At 40.3% G+C, this 21,782-nt stretch overlaps 1 protein-coding gene across 1 annotated transcript in view; it reads right to left on the bottom strand.

Moving 5' to 3' along the window:
• The window catches only part of LOC124615903 (HEAT repeat-containing protein 1), a 276,744-nt gene that overhangs the window by 102,445 nt on the left and 152,517 nt on the right, over positions 1-21,782 (bottom strand). Inside the window, exon 15 of the mRNA XM_047144079.1 lies at positions 3,694-3,822. Coding sequence (XP_047000035.1) covers positions 3,694-3,822 — 129 coding nt within the window. The remainder of the gene's footprint in view (positions 1-3,693; positions 3,823-21,782) is intronic.

Below are 21,782 nucleotides of genomic sequence, written 5' to 3' on the forward strand. Positions count from 1 at the left end.
TTAAGGAAGATGACTTTGGGGAGGTATAAGGAAGATTTACTCACAAGAAATTTCAACTGCTTAAAACATAGCATTTTCTTGGACTGCTTGACAATTAGAAAATAAATATAACAAATAAAAACAAAAAATATAAAATATAAAAAATAAATAAATAAAAAGAAAATCAAGGATACTGTTACTTACTTCTACTCTATTATGTCATGCAGTGTGATACTTTGGGGTAACTCCACAAACCGACAGAAAGTTTTTTGAGGGCAAAAGCGTACAACAAGACTCATTTGTGGTGTAAATTCAAAGCCAGTATGCACTGGTACAAGGTGAGCGCATCCATGGATTCCCTGTACCGACTGAGAATAAACACCCCCCCCCCCCCCCCCATGAGCCCTTTAGACGCACAGGCTACGTCATTCTTTCTCTGCTGCTTTCATTCCCTTGAGACAAACTGTCTTCTTTCCATCGAAGCATGAACAGAAGAAAGGACGTATGTCAATAACAGTACTGATTATCATATGAAAACTGTTTGAGACCTATCAGCCAGGTGATTTGAATTACTTGTAAAGATAGTACTTCATGGGATTAATATTTATAACAGTGATCACTGACAAAATATACCAGAGAAACAGGTGACTAATACGGAGCTGGGAGGATTAAAAAAAAATGCTCCAATACAGGAGTGCCCAGGAAATACAGGAGAGCTGATCACCCTAGTAATATTTACTCCATTTAGTTGTAGCATGGGCTCAAATAGAAATCTTGAAGTGTTTCAATTTTACCCTTAGCCTGTGCATGGTATGCAACAGTTCTATCAGTTTACAGCCCAAGTCTTTACCGGGGCTTGGGACATACTAGATTAAAACGGTGTTCCTTCAAATGCTTTTATGTGTTGTAACATTCTAAATCTGGTACTTCAGGGATTCAAAAATCTGTCTCTGTTTCAACGTTTTGAAGTGGCACTAGTTCTCTCCAGCTGTTGAACCTATTCATGCAAGTCATATTATAAGTGAATCCACCAGAGGGTGGCAGAAGATCCACTAGGTCAATATGTACCATCTGGAAATGTCCATCAATGATTGGGAATTTTCAAACTGTTGATTTAGTACACCTTTAATTTTACTCTTATGGCAAAGTGTAAACACCTAGTTGTTTCTCGCACATCTTTCCTTAAGCTTGGCCAAACAAATTTGGAAGAAAGGAGTTTTATAGACAATCTCACATTGTGATAATGCTAAAAAACTGTGATCTTAAATTGTTTGAGTACCTATAGAAGAATGGTTTCAGTTGACATGCACACCACCGTTTTAATCCACCAGTAGTAATATACAGCTTAAATTTCAATGAAGACTGACTTTAGATTTTTATGTTCATCACTTCTTTCCTGTGAGACAGCTATTTCTCAGTCCATCATCTCCAACTCCTCCAGCCTAGATAGATGATAAACCACATTTGCTACGATGCTGATTATTTGTGAGCTGGGAAATGTAATGGAGAACACACAGTTGCAATCGCGAAGCATTATCATTCTTCTGTTTCAATATAAAAGTTAATGGCTCATTACTTATGTAGACAGAAAATGTTGTTCTTTCAGTTATGTATTTTAAGTCTTACTTTATTACATAAATGATGCAGTCCCTGTCATAAGTTGAACAATACTTCTGAGAAAAGAAACATTCTTTGAAAAGAAACCAATAGGCTTTCAAATTCCACCGGGTTTCTGTTAAAGGGCTCCACCTGCAGTGAAATTTCTTGCAGCCACAAACAACCAAATTTCATACTCCATTACTTGGGAAAGCTGGTAATGAAGCTCAAGCTATGTTCTCCTTGCATTATCCAGACTGTTCTGTTGCTTCTGAAGCCCAGTTGATTTTCCTTTTGTTACTCTTGTTAAGTCCCTTCAGATAGTCTTTTATAAAAGTTTGGTTTTGTGCAGCATGTTCAAGATGATGACAGTAGCATTTCTTTGTGCCAAGAAATGCTCACAATTATTAACCAGTTTCTGGGCAAGGTGTGTTTACTATGGCTGTTACTCTCTCTGCAAGCCTGATTTGGTACTTTCTGTGTCGTGAAGTATGCCAAAATACTTATTTTCTGTGTGTCAAGACACAGACTTCCCACAGTTAGTCCCCATACTACATTTCTCAAGACATTTGAGAAGTATGTTTAGATGATGCAACGCTCTTCTTCCAAACTAGGTCCAATTGGATTGTGACTTACGTGGTGAAACAGAAATAAAATCCTTACAATGCTGCACAAACAGCTCTGTCCATGATCATGCAACAAGAGAGAGACTCAACTTACATTTACCAAGAAAAAATAAACATAACACTCAAAACAGCATTTTCTACCGAGGAATAAATCTGTACAATAAATTATCAAAAGAGATTAAAGAAATTGCAAAAATACTCTTATTTAAAAAGGCAGCTAAAAAGAACCTGTTATGCAATACATTTTATACATGGAAGGCTTACTTAGATAAAACAGAGTAGGGGTTTGATAAAAAAAAATGTTGTACAAATGAATAATAATAATAATAATAATAATAATAATAAAACATCCAACATTCCACATAACACCTTCACTTTATGTATTTTTCCTTCTTTTTTCCTTTCTAGAAATACTTACCCCCAAGCTATGCATAGCACAATACTAACAACTCTTCCTCTTTCTGAGCTCAACATCTCATTCATTTTGAAGGGATGCTGATTCAGTTTTTCAGGATAGAAAATGGGAAGCTGCGGTACAGAAAATGGCCCAGAGATCGCCAGTGTGTGTGTGTGTGTGTGTGTGTGTGTGTGTGTGTGTGTGGGCGCGCGCGTGCAGTGACGAACAGTGATTTTTGTAAAAAAAAAAAAAAAAAAAAAAAAAAAAAAGTATTGTACACCAGGAGTAAATCTAATGATTATGTCTAACGGGAAGTCTGTAAATATACGTGTACATGAATTAGCTGTAAAATTATACATGCCAAATGGAGTGATAATTGTCAATTTTCATTTATTTTCTTCTATAAGTGAGATCTGATAGTAAGCCTTCAAGACGTATATCTTCAAACATATTCTACTGTCTTGAAGCATTCAGCTGGCATTATCTATTAATGGAACTGAATAGCAATCTGGGAGTGTGCAGTCATTTAGACAGCACTAACCTTCACAAAGATGCCAACAGGTATTCGGTTTTGTTTTTGGTGCAGAATGTAGCCCAAAAAATGTGCTCAGTCTTATGAATGGCACAATGAGGCAAATAAGAAGAGACAGACAAACAGGGGCCATGGGTTCTGCAACAGATGTTTTTATAGGCTGCCAATATTGCTTGTTTGTCAAAACTTACAATCTGCAGCAAATGCTTTTGGTAGATAGTAGAGCTGACATCTGTGTCCAATCAGCATCAAACAATGACAAACAAATGAACATACTACTACAAACTGCTTGAAAAAAATTACTTTTAGTCACTATTTTCAACTATATATGCCCCCACATCATTTTAAATGATGCATCTGCACAAACGATTGTTGGCGCATAAATTCAAAATAGTTTACAGTGCCAGCACCTAACAGTAGACACCATTTCCCCACTAATTATAGACATTTTATGTTGTATAAACAAGCATATAATAAGAATATACTTTGAACTGGGTCACGATATGACATTCTGTCAACATATTTATATTTAGTATTAAAGTACTTGGTTGCAATATACATACCCTTATTATAAGAGGTATAACAGTTTCCACAATCTTGGAAATGACTTGAAAACTGTAAGCATCATCTTGTCTTAATACCGAGGAACCCATGAAAGTGAAAATTTCCATAATATTATGCAAAACCTGATCCTGAAACCAAGAAATTAAACCTTAAGCGTTAACTCCTCAAAGCATACATAATAAAATATGAAATAAAGAGTGCATCTGTGGAAATCAACCAACATTGAAACAGCTCAAACTCTGAACTTTGTAACTAAAGACAAGGATGTGCATTACTTAACTTAATCAGGAACAGCAAGTTGAATCCTCACTACTGTTAGAGTAAAGCAGTATAAAGTGCAAGAACAACACAGCCTTTCCCTTGCTATTTTTTGTACTCTTTGTCCCACTACTATATGCACAATTAATCTGGCCATTTTTGTGGGTATTTCTGGGAGCACAGATTTCAGTAGGAGTCAGCAAGTACTAACTTATTAGCTCAGAGACAACCTTAGCTAGTTAACACTAGTGTTTGCAATGCCATTGTATACTAGCACTTTTCTTATTTGTAAAAAGAAAATTTCAGTTTCAGTTACATATTTGTTCAGACAGTTGTTGGCTCCATGCATCACCTCTGTTTTTATAGAAGCACTGATGCTTTATGTTTCATACACAGCCTGCCCTGCAATAGCATTGTCTGTGTGAGGTAGAGATTGCTCCCAGTACCTTTCATGGGAAGGGCCAAGTTATATTGTGCATACAGTACCAGTTTCAAGGCTCATCTTCTGAGGTCATTTTTCTATTTACCATGTAAAGAGCAAGCAACTTTCAGTCAGTGTATTTCCCCACACAATGCCGAGTGATGCGTAATGTGAACTTCAACACAATGCAAACAGAAAGTATAATCACTGCGAGTCACAAAGACTATACAGTCAGCGAGTCACAAAGACTATACAGTCAGTGATTTTGACAAAAATGTAGTTATTTATTTATGGTCAATATCAGTCATACATTTACCATTAATCCATATGTTTAACTGCTCATATGGGCATTACACTCCACTTGAAAACAGTAATAAGAATGACCCACAAAGGCTTGCACTTATTGTTGTCACACAATAACTCCGGTGTTAGATTTTTTGTAACAGAAATAATTTTTATGTTTTTTAGCTGTAAGCTGCATACAAAGCTACATGTATCAAGTAAATTTCTTCTTCATTATTACCAACAAATTAAAAATACATATGACCATTAAAGGAAACGTGTATTGCTGAACAGAAAACATTTCCATATGCAATCATTGCAAACAGTTCTGCACTACATTCGTAACATCTCTCCTTCTGGCACTTTGACATAATCACAGTAAATGAGCAACTAAGGTAAACCTGATCCCTGTTTTAGCAGACTCAGTCAGAACAACTTTCTTGTGACTTTGATTTTTAACATTAGTTTAACTGCATTACGTTACTATATTAATAGTATACACGTATATTAGTGTTCCACATAACTTTAGTGGCTTTTGTGATCTGTAGTTAATAGAATATTATTGTTATTGCCTAGATAAATTTTGTAAAAAATGTTGCAAACAACCATGAGTGAGAAGTGTTCGAGCTGCGGTAGGAAAGTCAGTTCTGGGGTTCTACGCAGCTGTTGAAGCGGATTGGGGTGAATGTAGTGGCATGGGAATCGGGGAAGTAAATGGGTCTCTTCCATGGTATTGCAGATTATGTTCAAGGGATAGGAAAATAGCGGAACAGGAAGGGAAGATTAGAGCCCTTCAGGCTGAACTGGATAGTGCTATGGAGGAACTGATGAGGTTAAGGTGGGAGGAGGGTGAAGACAGGTGGGAACTGGTAGCAAGGAACAGGGGCCACAGAAAGAAAACAGTATCAGACAGTTTCATCACTGACACAAATAACAGGTTTGCCTTGCTACCTCAGTCAGCTAAGGAAGAGGCTCAGGTAGATGTAAGTGTAGTCAGCACTCAACAGACTTTCACTAGGAAACCAACTGTTGCAAAAAAAGTAGAAAGTAGGAGGAAAGTTTTGTTGTTAGGTAGTAGCCATAGAAGAGATGTGGGACAGATTTTGCAGGAAAAATTAGGTGACAGTTACCAGGTCACAAGTATTTTCAAGCCCAGTGCATGGCTTTGCCAAGTGGTAGAGGATGTAGGATTATTGTGCAAAGGTTTTACAAAGCAAGATCATGTGGTAGTGAGTGGAGCAGGAAACAGTATTGATAAGGATCAGGGCTACAATATTGAGTGTGACCTGGTAAAAATAGCATCTGCAACGAATCATACAAATGTTGGCTTGGTTCCTGCTTTCATGTGGTATGACCGGCCCCAATTGAACAGCTCTCTCAGAAGGGTCAACATGAAGCTAGATCAGCTGCTTCGGGCGCCTACTTTGTCAAGCATAGGTTTGGTTCCTGTTGATGGTATTGGTAGCTGGGAGAGTGGCGCAGTCACAGCATGTCTTTAAGATGGCTGCTACACTTGACGTTCATCAAAAGCAACGTACTGTCATAAAATTCCTGTGCTGTGAAAACGAGACAGTGGGAAACATCCGCAAGAGGTTGAAAAAGGTGTATGGAGATGCTGCTGTCGATCACAGTACAGTTAGTCGGTGGGCAAGCAGGTTACATGATGAAAGCGGGCAGGGCAATATTGAGGATTGTCCTCGCAGCGGCAGGCCTCGTACTGCACGCACTCCAGACAATGTGCAGGGAGTTAACAAACTGATGACTGCTGACAGACGCATCACAGTGAACGAACTGTCACACTATGTTGGTATAGGGGAAGGAAGTGTTTGCAGAATATTGAAAGTGTTGGCATTAAAAGAGGTTTGTGCCAAGTGGGTTCCCACGATGTTGACAGTGGCTCACAAAGAAACATGAAAAACTGTATGCAGCGAACTTTTGGAACAGTACGAGAATGGTGGAGATGAATTTCTTGGAAGAAATGTGACAGGTGATGAAACATGGCTCCATCATTTTTTACCAGAGATGAAGAGGCAATCAATGAAGTGGCATCTTGCAAATTCACCCAACGAGAAAAAAAAAAAAAATCTCCTGCTGGAAAAGTTATGGCTACGGTGTTTTTCAATTCCGAAGGACTCTTGCTTGTGGACATCACGCTAAGTTGAACCACCATAAATTCTAATGCATATGTGACGACACTGAAGAAACGTCAAGCTTGACTGAGTCGTGTTCGACCACATCGGCAAAAGCAGAATGGTTTACTGTTGCACGGCAATGCACAGCCACATGTCAGTCAAAAAACCATGGAACCGATCACAAAACTTGGATGGACAACACTGAAACACCCGCCTTACAGTCCTGACCTGGCTCCATGTGACTATCATCTCTTTGGGAAACTGAAAGACTCTCTTCGTGGAACAAGGTTTGAAGATGACTCCCTTGTGCACACTACCAAACAGTGGCTCCAACAGGTTGGCCCAGAATTTTACTGTGTGGTTATACAGGTGCTGGTTCCAAGATGGCGTAATGCAGTTGAGAGGGATGGAAATTATGTGGAGAAATGAAAATATTGTTCCTAAAGGATGTATCTACATACTGTAAAACTTTCAAACATGTAGGATAAAAGATGGATAAAAAAAGGGGTGTCCATTTCTTTTGGAGTAACCCTCATAAAATCTGTCATAGTGCAAAAAATTTGGAAACTAAAAAATCTTGCATAGAGCAACACAAAGAAGCTTAAACTAAATAAAAGCACTTTTATATTTGTAGCCGTATACGGGTCCCCACTGGGAAATTTTCAACTATTTTTGAAAAACAGATTCTTTGTTGTGCTACCTGTCAGACGAAGGAAAGCAAATTATTGTTTGTGGGGATTTCAACATAGATTTTCTGAAAGAGTCAGATAAAAAAGCTTGACCTTGAAGTATTACTTGGTTCTTTTGACATCAGTTGTTGATTTTCCTAGTTGGGTGGTACAGGAAAGCAGCACACTGATAGATAACGTTTTCACATATCAAGATAAATTTGAACTAATAACAACTTTTCCTGTTAAGAATGGTCTGTCTGATAATGATGCACAGCTAGTTACAGTATATGAAATAGCTTCATACAGTAACACAAAACAGTCCTCCAAAATAGTGCATTCCATTAACGATTTAACACTTCAAAATTTTAGGGTAAGCTTGCAACAGTTAGACTGGGATGAGGTGTACAGGGAACATGATGCTAATTTAAAATTTAACCTCTTTCATGACCTTTGCGAGTATATTTGAAAACAGTTTCTCTAAGAAAACAGGGAAATACAATTGTAAGAAACCATGTAAACAGCCATGGCTTACTAAAGTCGGCGGCTGGCGCGCTGCCAAGATGGCCTTGAGCCGCCTTATCGGCGGGGTCAAAGGTCACGCGCTCAGAGAGCTGACGTAACATGCTGTTGCATACTCTATGTCGACAGATCCTAGATGTACTCTTGTCCGGTTCTCAGCTACGCTACAGATCAATTTATTTATGAAAATACAAAGTACAGTCTCCAACAAATTTTACATATTCACAAGTACCTTTACCTTTAATCCAAATAAATACAGTTTCATTTACAGATATCTTACGTCTATTACGTGTATACAAGGAAAAGGGTGAGGGTGACATGTATGTTGATTTGCCAAAGTCTTTATTTGCATTTTCACATATGTGGAATGTGCGGTAGGCTATGACGTCACGGTCGATGAAACTTTCCAGTCCCGATACATTGGGTACGCCTGTACCACCTCGTACAATTGCAACGGTTAGCCAGCCGTTGCCATGAGAAAATGTATCATTCAGATCAATACTGAAATTCAGTCTACATCCACAGAAGACAGCAGGTCCATCTAGTAGAGAGTGCGCAGCGACAGATTTTATGGTATTTTTCTTCTTGTCGGCGGCAGATGTTGTCATTTCGACGTCTTGTATACACTTAATAGACGTAAGATATCTGTAAATGAAACTGTATTTATTTGGATTAAAGGTAAAGGTACTTGTGAATATGTAATATATAAAACAATTGAAGACTTGTTCCCAACAAATAAGTAGGATTCTCAGCCACATATGTAGCAGCTCAATGAAACGGGGAATTTTTCCAGATAGACTGAAATATGCTATTGTTAAACCATTGAATAAAAAAATGGGATAGATCTGATGCCAACAACTACCACCCAATCTCATAACAGCTTTATCCAAAATTCTTGAAAAAGTAATGTATTCAAGAGTAGCATCACATAATTGTAAAAATGAAGTAGTAACAAAATGTCAATTTGGTTTTCACAAAAGCTTTTCAACAGAAAATGCTATATATGCTTTCACTGATCAAATATTAAATGCAATGAATAACCGAACATCACCCATTGGGATATTTTGTGATCTCTCAAAGGCTTTTGATTGTGCAAATCATGAAATTCTTCTAGATAAGCTTAAGTATTGTGGTATGAGAGGGACAGTGCACAAATGGTTTAATTCATACTTAACTGGAAGAACGCAGAAGGTTGCAATTAACCGTACAGATAGTCTACAAAAACCAGCAGAGTCCTCTAACTGGGGAGGTACCACAAATGTTGTCCCACAGGGTTCAGTCTTGGGTCCCTTATTTTTCTTAAGATATATTAACGACTTGCCACTCTATATTCGTGAAGCTGCAAAGTTAGTTCTTTTTTCTGATGATACAAGTATAATAATCACACCCAAGAAGCAAGAATCAGCTGAGGAAACTCCCAAGAAGCAAGAATCACCTGAGAAAACACAGTTTATACAATTCTGAACATTAAATGGCATAACACCATTGATAAATATAGCCTATGAATGGAAGTCTGTTGCCAAGGTAGAATATTCAAAATTTCTGGGTGTGTGCATAGATGAGACATTGAATTGGAAGAAACACAGTGATGATATGTTGAAATGGTTAGGTTCAGCTACTTATGCTACTAAGGTTATTGCAAATTTTGGTGATAAACATATCAGTGAATTAGCCTACTATGCCTATTTCATTCACTACTTTCATATGGCATCATATTTTGGGGTAATTCGTCATTAAGAGAGAAAGTATTCATTGCACAAAATCAGAATAATAGCTGGAGCCCACCCAAGATCACTTTGCACACATTTATTTAAGGAACTCGGGATATCCACAGTACCTTCGCAATACATATATTCACTTATGAAATTTGTCATTAATAACCCATCCCAATTCAAAAATAACAGCAAAGTGATTAGCTACAACATTAGAAGAAAGGATGATATTCACTATTCTGGATTAAATCTCACTTTGGCACAGAAAGCGGTGAATTATGGTGCCACAAAAATCTTCGGTCATTTGCCAAATAGTATTAAAAGTCTGACAGACAGCCAACCAGCATTTAAAAGCACAAAAAAAGAATTTCTGAATGACAACTCCTTCTACTCAATAGATGGATTCTTAGATATGAAGAAGTCGCCGCAAAAGAAAAAAAAATTATTTAATTATTTATTTTGTGCAAAGAAGTGACGCATTCCACATCATTACAAAATGTCGTATTCCTGATCTATGGAACAAGAATTAATGTATGTTTGTACATATAAGTTACGCCGGAGCCAAGGTTGCGCCTGAGGGCCAGCAACCCATATTACACCACAGAGGACAGGGTTGTCTATGTCCAAGGCATACCATGGTAAACACCGGCTATTTACATGCATAATGGAAACAGACATTCTGAGCAATACTTCCTGCAGGGGGAGCTCGAGCCATGGCCTGCAGGAAGTATCACTACGCCAAAACCTGACTGGCTGGAGACAGCTATTTAGGGGCTAGAACCTGCCCAAAAGTTCAGGTCATTCCAGATGCCGACCTCGTGGACTTTTACTGCTGAAGATTACATCTTCAGCTCTGAATTGGACTTTTACTTGTGTGTGTGTGTGTGTGTGTGTGTGTGTGTGTGTGTGTGTGTGTGTGTGTGTGTGTGTTACCACGAACCTTTGTGGAAAATTAGAAGTGAACATTTGATTGCCTCAATTAGGAGACTTTGATTGGCATCATTATTGTAACCTTTTTGTTGTTCAGTCATCAACCTTGTAAACATACATAAATAAAAGTTATGTTAGTGAAAAATTGTGAATTATCAGTCACAACACAAGTGGCGACGAGTTGGTGCCTGCGTTTGTCTTCCTCGGGGTGGAAGGTTGTACTTCAGCAGCTGGTCCGAAGTGTGCACGTATTACTACAAGGTTTTCAACAGTTTTGCAAGAAATCTCAGGGTACACAGGAACGTTTATTTACGGAACACTTGCAAAACCACCTCGGTTCTCCCGCCCATGCCGTTTCCTGCTTTCAACGAGGATGCTGAAGTTTGGGCTACTGTTGTTGTGGTCTTCAGTCCTGAGACTGGTTTGATGCAGCTCTCCATGCTACTCTATCCTGTGCAAGCCTCTTCATCTCCCAGTACCTACTGGAGCCTACATCCTTCTGAATCTGCTTAGTGTATTCATCTCTTGGTCTCCCTCTACGATTTTTACCCTCTACGCTTCCCTCCAATACTAAATTGGTGATCCCTTGATGCCTCAGAACATGTCCTACCAACCGATCCCTTCTTCTAGTCAAGTTGTGCCACAATCTCCTCTTCCCCTAATTCTATTCAATACCTCCTCATTAGTTATGTGATCTACCCATCTAATCTTAAGCATTCTTCTGTAGCACCACATTTCGAAAGCTTCTATTCTCTTCTTGTCCAAACTATTTATCATCCACGTTTCACTTCCATACATGGCTACGCTCCACACAAATACATTCAGAAAAGACTACCTGACACTTAAATCTATACTCGATGTTAACAAATTTCTCTTCTTCAGAAACGCTTTCCTTGCCATTGCCAGTCTACATTTTATATCCTCTCTACTCCGACCATCATCAGTTATTTTGCTCCTCAAATAGCAAAACTCCTTTACTACTTTAAGTGTCTCATTTCCTAATCTAATTCCCTCAGCATCACTCGGCTTAATTCGACTACATTCAATTATCCTTGTTTTGCTTTTGTTGATGTTCATCTTGTACCCTCCTTTCAAGACACTATCCATTCCGTTCAACTGCTCTTCTAAGTCCTTTGCTGCCTCTGACAGAATTACAATGTCATCGGCGAACCTCAAAGCTTTTATTTCTTCTCCATGGATTTTAATACCTACTCCAAATTTTTCTTTTGTTTCCTTTACTGCTTGCTCAATATACAGATTGAATAACATCGGGGAGAGGCTACAACCCTGTCTCACTCCTTTCCCAACCACTGCTTCCCTTTCATGCCCCTCGACTCTTATAACTGCCATCTGGTTTCTGTACAAATTGTAAATAGCCTTTCGCTCCCTGTATTTTACCCCTGCCATCTTCGGAATTTGAAAGAGAGTATTCCAGTCAACATTGTCAAAAGCTTTCTCTAAGTCTACAAATTCTAGAAACATAGGTTTGCCTTTCCTTAATCTAGCTTCTAAGATAAGTCGCAGGGTCAGTATTGCCTCACGTGTTCCAACATTTCTGAGGAATCCAAACTGATCTTCCCCGAGGTCGGCTTCTACCAGTTTTTCCATTCGTCTGTAATGAATTTGCATTAGTATTTTGCATCCATGACTTATTAAACTGATTGTTCGGTAATTTTCACATCTGTCAGCACCTGCTATCTTTGTGATTGGAATTATTGCATTCTTCTTGAAGTCCGAGGGTATTTCGCCTGTCTCATACATCTTGCGCACCAGATGGTAGAGTTTTGTCAGGACTGGCTCTCCCAAGGCCGTCAGTAGTTCTAATGGAATGTTGTCTACTCCAGGGGCCTTGTTTCGACTCAGGTATTTCAGTGCTCTGTCAAACTCTTCACGCAGTATCATATCTCCCATTTCATCTTCATCTACATCCTCTCCCATTTCCATAATATTGTCCTTGAGAACATCACCCTTGTATAGACCCTCTATGTACTCCTTCCACCTTTCTGCTCTCCCTTCTTTGCTTAGAACTGGGTTTCCATCTGAGCTCTTGATATTCACACAAGTGGTTCTCTTTTCTCCAAAGGTCTCTTTAATTTTCCTGTAGGCAGTATCTATCTTACCCCTAGTGAGATAAGCCTCTACATCCTTACATTTGTCCTCTAGCCATCTCTGCTTAGCCATTTTGCACTTCCTGTCGATCTCATTTTTGAGACATTTGTATTCCTTTTTGCCTGCTTCATTTACTGGATTTTTATATTTCCTCCTTTCATCAATTAAATTCAATATTTCTTCTGTTACCCAAGTATTTCTACTAGCCCTCGTCTTTTTACCTACTTGATCCTCTGCTGCCTTCACTACTTCATCTCTCAAAGTTGCCCATTCTTCTTCTACCCATTCTTCGGGCTACTATAGATGCAATTACAGAATTGCTGTCAGACTGCTCTGTTGCTGTGTCTCGATCTCTTCATGCTCAGATTGCGTGTCGGTACCTGAAGAGAAGCCCTCTACTTGAACATTCCCAACTAGCAGTTCCTCTGGTCAAAGCAATAGCAATTCATCTGACAATGACTACTTACATGTAAAATTTTACATATTTTCGTATCTGACAGAGCATGTCATGTACTCTGTGTATGCAACTTCTTTATTCAATACATAAAACCCAATAACAACACTCACTCCGCTTATAAAAGACGTAGTATACGCACAATACATCCACGAGGAAAAATGAACCCAGTCGCATGTTACTAGCACAAAGAAGCAGACTAATAGAGAAGCGAGGCGGGGTTTCAGGAAAACAGAAGACACTGTTCCGTAAAAATATGTGTGTGAGGAAAAAATCTAACAATGTACACTGCTTCAAACAAAGCTAAGCAAGCTTTAATTGTGAGTTGATCTATGAAAGACAATTCCATTGCAGGTAGATATTTCAAAGAAAGCACTGCTAAATCAACACTTCAACATCTTTAAAATATATTGAAGTATTGCTCCAGAATCATGAATGTTCGATTTTTTTCTCAAGCATGAGTGATTGCAGGTTAAAGATTGGTTGCAGTTTCACTTCAATCTACGTAGCATCTAGCTAACCTTCTCTCCACCCTCAACCCTGGCATCCACTCAAAAATAAACTTTGAAATGCTAATGATTGGTATCTTGCTGACCTTTGCCAAGTTTCTAAACAGCAGGAAGATTACCCATAATGGCATGTCTTGTAGATCATTTAGTACATAGAGGGATTATTTAAAATAATTAGTATTAAAGAAAGTTACTGCTCAATAGAAAATGGATGTCCACTGATTATTCTAAACACGTGTATACCAAAGGTGTACACTGGTCACCCGATCCTCTTGAAAAATTATAGCAACTTTTATAGCCACAACTATTCAGCAATATGTTGCACTGCATGACACACTGCTAAGATGTCAGGGAGTGAATGAAACAACAATAACCTCCTGGAAGTCATGTACAAATTTTCCCTCTGTACCTTTTCAGACCTATATCTCTTACGTCAATCTCTTGTAGAATTTTAGAACATGTTTTTTGCTCGCGTATCATGTCATTTCTGAAAACCCAGAATCTACTATGTAGGAATCAACATGGATTCCGGAAACAGCGATCGTGTGAGACCCAACTCGCCTTATTTGTTCATGAGACCCAGAAAATATTAGATACAGGCTCCCAGGTAGATGCTATTTTTCTTGACTTCCGGAAGGCGTTTGATACAGTTCCGCACTGTCGCCTGATAAACAAAGTAAGAGCCTACGGAATATCAGACCAGCTGTGTGGCTGGATTGAAGAGTTTTTAGCAAACAGAACACAGCATGTTGTTATCAATGGAGAGACGTCTACAGACGTTAAAGTGACCTCTGGCGTGCCACAGGGGAGTGTTATGGGACCATTGCTTTTCACAATATATATAAATGACTTAGTAGATAGTGTCGGAAGTTCCATGCGGCTTTTCGCGGATGATGCTGTAGTATACAGAGAAGTTGCAGCATTAGAAAATTGTAGCGAAATGCAGGAAGATCTGCAGCGGATAGGCACTTGGTGCAGGGAGTGGCAACTGACCCTTAACATAGACAAATGTAATGTATTGCGAATACATAGAAAGAAGGATCCTTTATTGTATGATTATATGATAGTGGAACAAACACTGGTAGCAGTTACTTCTGTAAAATATCTGGGAGTATGCGTGCGGAACGATTTGAAGTGGAATGATCATATAAAATTAATTGTTGGCAAGGCGGGTACCAGGTTGAGATTCATTGGGAGAGTGCTTAGAAAATGTAGTCCATCAACAAAGGAGGTGGCTTACAAAACACTCGTTCGACCTATACTTGAGTATTGCTCATCAGTGTGGGATCCGTACCAGGTCGGGTTGACGGAAGAGATTGAGAAGATCCAAAGAAGAGCGGCGCGTTTCCTTACCGGGTTATTTGGTAACCGTGATAGCGTTACGGAGATGTTTAATTAACTCAAGTGGCAGACTCTGCAAGAGAGGCGCTCTGCATCGCGGTGTAACTTGCTCGCCAGGTTTCGAGAGGGTGCGTTTCTGGATGAGGTATCGAATATATTGCTTCCCCCTACTTATACCTCCCGAGGAGATCACGAATGTAAAATTAGAGAGATTAGAGCGCACACGGAGGCTTTCAGACAGTCGTTCTTCCCGCGAACCATACGCGACTGGAACAGGAAAGGGAGGTAATGACAGTGGCACGTAAAGTGCCCTCCGCCACACACCGTTGGGTGGCTTGCGGAGTATCAATGTAGATGTAGATGTAGATGTAGATGAAAATTGAAGCTAATCAAACTGAGTGATTCTACATACCACTATCATTAAATAATATGTGGATTATAGCTTGCACGCACAGTTTAATCTGATACACCCATGCACAAACATGGAAATGGTACAAGGCTTATCAGTAGTCCAACTAAAGTTCTGGAGCTGCAAACTGCATTAAAGGTTATTCCATGTTTTGAAACAGTGACTTATTTAAGCTGTCTATTACTTTCAAAGGAAAGAATATTTGCTAGTAAAATACTAGTACACTTTCTGAAGATGCACTTTAACATTGAGAGGAATCATTGGACTATGCTCCATAATGTAATATTTTCACGTAACAGCTTTCCTTCTAATTAACTTGGTTTCATTTAGCTGAAGTAACTGTATTAAGAAATACAGTTACAGTTTACTGTTAATGCAGTGACAGATTAAAGTTTCCATGATTTCCTTGTCTTTTATTGTTACATGTATCTTGGCTCGTTAAGCATCCCTGAATGTTCTCTTTGCCGGGATATACTGAAACATCCAATATCAGCTGTCGGCTTTCACCTACATCATCATCAAGATGGTGGACACAGCCATACTGCCTCTGTCCAATGTGGCTGCCATATTCTCATGGATTCAATACAATTACCAAATGAAAACAAATACAAAATTTATCCATAATAATTTGAAAAACAAGGAACTTGAGGGATACCCAAGCAAATTAGAGGATTTTAAGCAGGGAGAAACAAAACAAATGACATTTGCAATTGTAACACACACACACACACACACACACACACACACACAGGTGGAATTTCATTAGTACTGCCCTCAATACCATATTTTCCCCTGTCCATTTTTGGAAGCCTCCATCCCAACTGCATTTAACACATGTTAAAATGAATTGCTGCACAAGCCACATTCAACCACTTGACCAATACACTATAAAATGAGAATCAAAAATGCAAGAAGATTCTTATGTGGAAGAAGATGATCTGTCTTCATACTACAGTGAAAAAGTTGACAATCTTGGACGCTACGCATTTTGTAGGAACTGCCTGCATTTCTGCGGAAGAAAGCTTGATTTTGAACTGCTTCAAGAATGATGGCTTTCATTGGGTACTTACAGAAGACATCATACCGGAACAGGAAGGAACCGCAGCTGAATAATGGCAGCAAATAATGGGGCAGAAGAAAACACTGACGATCTTAACTCTGATGCAAATGTTGAATGTGATGAATGTGTTTCTGTCTGTTAGTCCCTGATAACTGATGGAAAGAGAGAGAGAGTGTGTGTGTGTGTGTGTGTGTGTGTGTGTGTGCGTGTGTGCGTGTGTGTGTGTGTGTGTGTGTGTGTGTGTGCGTGTGCGTGTGCGTGTGCGTGTGGGTGCGTGTGCGTGTGGGTGCGTGTGCGTGTGGGTCCATGTGCGTGTGGTGTTCAAGGGTGCTCAACACTGATGTTATCAGCACCTTCACACACAATAAAAGATATTAATGTGGATGAAATTACTAATTTGGGATCATACACACCAAGACGATGGGAAAGAATGAAAGATGCTATAAAGGAGCCTAAAACACAAGTAAAATGAGAAAGGAGCGAAAAGGCAGTGGCTGACCACTTACGTAAAATATGGGTGAGCCAGTTGCCCTGTTGGCATATTAAAACCATCTCCCTAAAATCTCGGAAAAAACATTGGAAAATTCACACAACTTTAAAACTAACCACATTCATTTGAACGTTATCTAAAATAGAAGGCAGATCCATCGGCAAATCAACCGCAGCCTGCTGATCGGAATATAAAACACAGTCCATAGAAATGTGGTGCACTGGGGCAGAGCGGCCACAAAAACCCCATTATTGCAGTCCACCAGAATACTATGTCTCTAAGCAGCCTTACTAATGTCAAGGAACATGCCAATACATTGATGTTTATGTAGGTTCTCGACTGTGGACCGAAACCTCTGGAATCCACGCTGAGAGCAGCTGAGGAGTTGCCTGGTCTCTAACAACCAAACCACACGACAGTTAACCATTTACTCGACGATCTTTCTTACACAGCTCATAAAGGCGATACTCCTGTAACTACAGGGAGATGTGCAGTCCTTTTCTGGTCTGAGGAGATATATCAGAACTGCCTCCCTCCACAAGCCAGGGAAGTTGCCTGCCCGCCATATGAGATCAAAACATTAGAGGAGGATTTCCTTTGATGTCGCTGGCAAATGTCGAAGTGTGCAGTACCGGATTTGGTCATGACGAGGTGCAGTGTCACGAGTCTCAGAAAGTGTCGATTCGAGTTCCAACACGGAGAAAGGGGAATTGTAGGCCTCAGAACTCTTGGATCTGAAGTCCAACTACCCCCTCTTTACAGTCACATGGTAAGGACAAAACGCCAGATCCTACCTTGTATTGGCAATAGTATTTGCAAAATGCTCGACTAAGCGATGTCTCCGGGTGCTGTTTGGAGACGCCCGTGTTTAAGTACTACTGCTGCTATCAGTAAATGACTGTGTTTACTGGAAATCCTACGGATAGCTTCCCATAATTTTGCAGAAGAAGTGAAAAGATTGATGGAGTCCAGGTACGCTTGCTATGACCTCATTTTGCTCTCCTTAATGACGCGTCGAGTCTTGGCTGTTGCAACTCCAAAGGCCGTGAGGCTGTCTGCTGTCAGTTGGCATTTAAAATGTCAAAGAGCCGCACGCCTGTCCCGGATTGCTGAATGACATTCATCCATTCACCAAGGTACAGGCTGCCTCCTAAGATGACCTGAAGACTGTGGTATGGATATGTCAGGGGCATGATGGCTCACACACGTGATATGGTCCACCCATTCCTGGACAGTGCTCAAACTCAGCCAACTGGCTAAACAGTGCCCAGTTAGCCCTGCTGATCACCCATTCTGGTGGCTTCTGTTCAAGTAGTCCTCCAACCAGTAGGTGGATCAACCGTGGGAAGTGGTCACTGGAATGAAGGTCATGTTGCTTCCCACTGTACTGAGTATGCAAGGGTAGGTGAGCAGAAAGAGAGGTTGATGGCTGAGAATGACCCAGTAGCAGCCGAGAAATGCATGGGAAGATGCCCTTGTTGAGGATGCACAGCTCTCCTGAGATATAGGTTCTCAAAGACTCAACCCCTGGGGCAAGTATAGTTTGAGCCCCACAAAACACTGTGTGCATTGAAATCATCCATTAGGAGAAACAGAGGGGGAGTTGTTGAATAAGGCCTGTGAGAGCCTCTGAGTCTATGGTATCCTGTGGAGGTGTATACAAGGAGCAGATAGTGATCTGACCCGCATAAACAGCAATTGCTGCTACTTATAGGTCAGTAACCAATGAAAGAGTGGAGGAGTGATGTGCGTTACTGACAAACAAAGCAACACCTCTCTCAGCTCTGTCCCCAGTCAGGCTATCCTTTCGCTGAAAGACATAGCCCGGTAGCACAGCGGCATAGGTAACTTTGAAATGTGTTTCTGGTAAATACAAGCACAGGGGCCATGCCTAGGCCAGGAGTTTCAATTCCACTACATGAGTCCAGAACCCATTCATGTTCCACTGCAGTATGGGAGCCATCTATCATGGGTGCTGTACTTTCACCCTGTCTTTCTGCTGGGATGAGGAGCCCACAATGGGTGGAGTTTCAGCCTTGGGACAAGATGGTTGCTCTGGGCAGGCTTTGCAGTCTATTGGCTCTGAAGCAGAGGCAGTAGAGCCCTCAAGTGGAACGACATTGATGGTATCTGATGGTTTACTGCCTGTTTTTGCCTGTGGTGCAAGTTTCCCATTTGCTTTTTAGACTGGGAGGGCTTTAAAGAAGCTACCACAGCAGCAATGAGGCAGTGTCGGATTTTTTATAGGGTTCTATCTTTGGAGGCCCCCCATGAACCATGGACCTTGCCGTTGGTGGGGAGGCTTGCGTGCATCAGCGATACAGATAGCCGTACCGTAGGTGCAACCACAACGGAGGGGTATCTGTTGAGAGGCCAGACAAACGTGTGGTTCCTGAAAAGGGGCAGCAGCCTTTTCAGTAGTTGCAAGGGCAACAGTCTGGATGATTGACTGATCTGGCCTTGTAACAATAACCAAAACGGCCTTGCTGTGCTGGTACTGCGAATGGCTGAAAGCAAGGGGAAACTGCAGCCGTAATTTTTCCTGAGGGCATGCAGCTTTACTGTATGATTAAATGATGATGGCGTCCTCTTGGGTAAAATATTCCGGAGGTAAAATAGTCCCCCCATTCGGATCTCCGGGCGGGGACTACTCAAGAGGATGTCGTTATCAGGAGAAAGAAAACTGGCGTTCTACGGATCGGAGCGTGGAATGTCAGGTCCCTTAATAGGGCAGGTAGGTTAGAAAATTTAAAAAGGGAAATGGATAGGTTGAAGTTAGATATAGTGGGAATTAGTGAAGTTCGGTGGCAGGAGGAACAAGACTTCTGGTCAGGTGACTACAGGGTTATAAACACAAAATCAAATAGGGGTAATGCAGGAGTAGGTTTAATAATGAATAGGAAAATAGGAATGCGGGTAAGCTACTACAAACAGCATAGTGAACGCATTATTGTGGCCAAGATAGATACGAAGCCCACACCTACTACAGTATACAAGTTTATATGCCAACTAGCTCTGCAGATAACTAAGAAATTGAAGAAATGTATGATGAAATAAAAGAAATTATTCAGATTGTGAAGGGATACAAAAATTTAATAGTCATGGGTGACTGGAATTCGCGTGTAGGAAAAGGGAGAGAAGGAAACATAGTAGGTGAATATGGATTGGGGCTAAGAAATGGAAGAGGAAGCCGCCTGGTAGAATTTTGCACAGAGCAGAACATAATCATAGCTAACACTTGGTTTAAGAATCATGAAAGAAGGTTGTATACATGGAAGAACCCTGGAGATACTGAAAGGTATCAGATAGATTATATAATGGTAAGACATAGATTTAGGAACCAGGTTTTAAATTGTAAGACATTTCCAGGGGCAGATGTGGACTCTGACCACAATCTATTGGTTATGACCTGTAGATTAAAACTGAAGAAACTGCAAAAAGGTGGGAATTTAAGGAGATGGGACCTGGATAAACTGAAAGAATCAGAGGTTGTACGGAGTTTCAGGGAGAGTATAAGGGAACAATTGACAGGAATGGGGGAAAGAAATACAGTAGAAGAAGAATGGGTGGCTTTGAGGGATGAAGTAGCGAAGACAGCAGAGGATCAAGTAGGTAAAAAGACGAGGGCTAGTAGAAATCCTTGGGTAACAGAAGAAATATTGAATTTAATTGATGAAAGGAGAAAATATAAAAATGCAGTAAATGAAGTAGGCAAAAAGGAATACAAACGTCTCAAAAATGAGATCGACAGAAAGTGCAAAATGGCTAAGCAGGGATGGCTAGAGGACAAATGTAAGAATGTAGAGGCCTATCTCACTAGGGGTAAGATAGATACCGCCTACAGGAAAATTAAAGAGACCTTTGGAGATAAGAGAACGACTTGTATGAATATCAAGAGCTCAGATGGAAACCCAGTTCTAAGCAAAGAAGGGAAAGCAGAAAGGTGGAAGGAGTATATAGAGGGTCTATACAAGGGCGATGTACTTGAGGACAATATTATGGAAATGGAAGAGGATGTAGATGAAGATGAAATGGGAGATATGATACTGCGTGAAGAGTTTGACAGAGCACTGAAAGACCTGAGTCGAAACAAGGCCCCCGGAGTAGACAACATTCCATTGGAACTACTGACGGCCTTGGGAGAGCCAGTCCTGACAAAACTCTACCATCTGGTGAGCAAGATGTATGAAACAGGCGAAATACCCTCAAACTTCAAATACTAACACGAATTCTTTACAAACGAATGGAAAAACTAGTAGAATCCAACCTCGGGGAAGATCAGTTTGGATTCCGTAGAAACACTGGAACACGTGAGGCAATACTGACCTTACGACTTATCTTAGAAGCTAGACTAAGGAAAGGCAAACCTACGTTTCTAGAATTTGTAGACTCAGAGAAAGCTTTTGACAATGTTGACTGGAATACTCTCCTTCAAATTCTAAAGGTAGCAGGGGTAAAATACAGGGAGCGAAAGGCTATTTACAATTTGTACAGAAACCAGATGGCAGTTATAAGAGTCGAGGGACATGAAAGGGAAGCAGTGGTTGGGAAGGGAGTAAGACAGGGTTGTAGCCTCTCCCCGATGTTGTTCAATCTGTATATTGAGCAAGCAGTAAAGGAAACAAAAGAAAAATTCGGAGTAGGTATTAAAATTCATGGAGAAGAAATAAAAACTTTGAGGTTCGCCAATGACATTGTAATTCTGTCAGAGACAGCAAAGGACTTGGAAGAGCAGTTGAATGGAATGGACAGTGTCTTGAAAGGAGGATATAAGATGAACATCAACAAAAG

The sequence above is a fragment of the Schistocerca americana genome, chromosome 5, assembly GCF_021461395.2.
Source record: "Schistocerca americana isolate TAMUIC-IGC-003095 chromosome 5, iqSchAmer2.1, whole genome shotgun sequence".
In the NCBI taxonomy this organism is placed as follows: domain Eukaryota; kingdom Metazoa; phylum Arthropoda; class Insecta; order Orthoptera; family Acrididae; genus Schistocerca; species Schistocerca americana.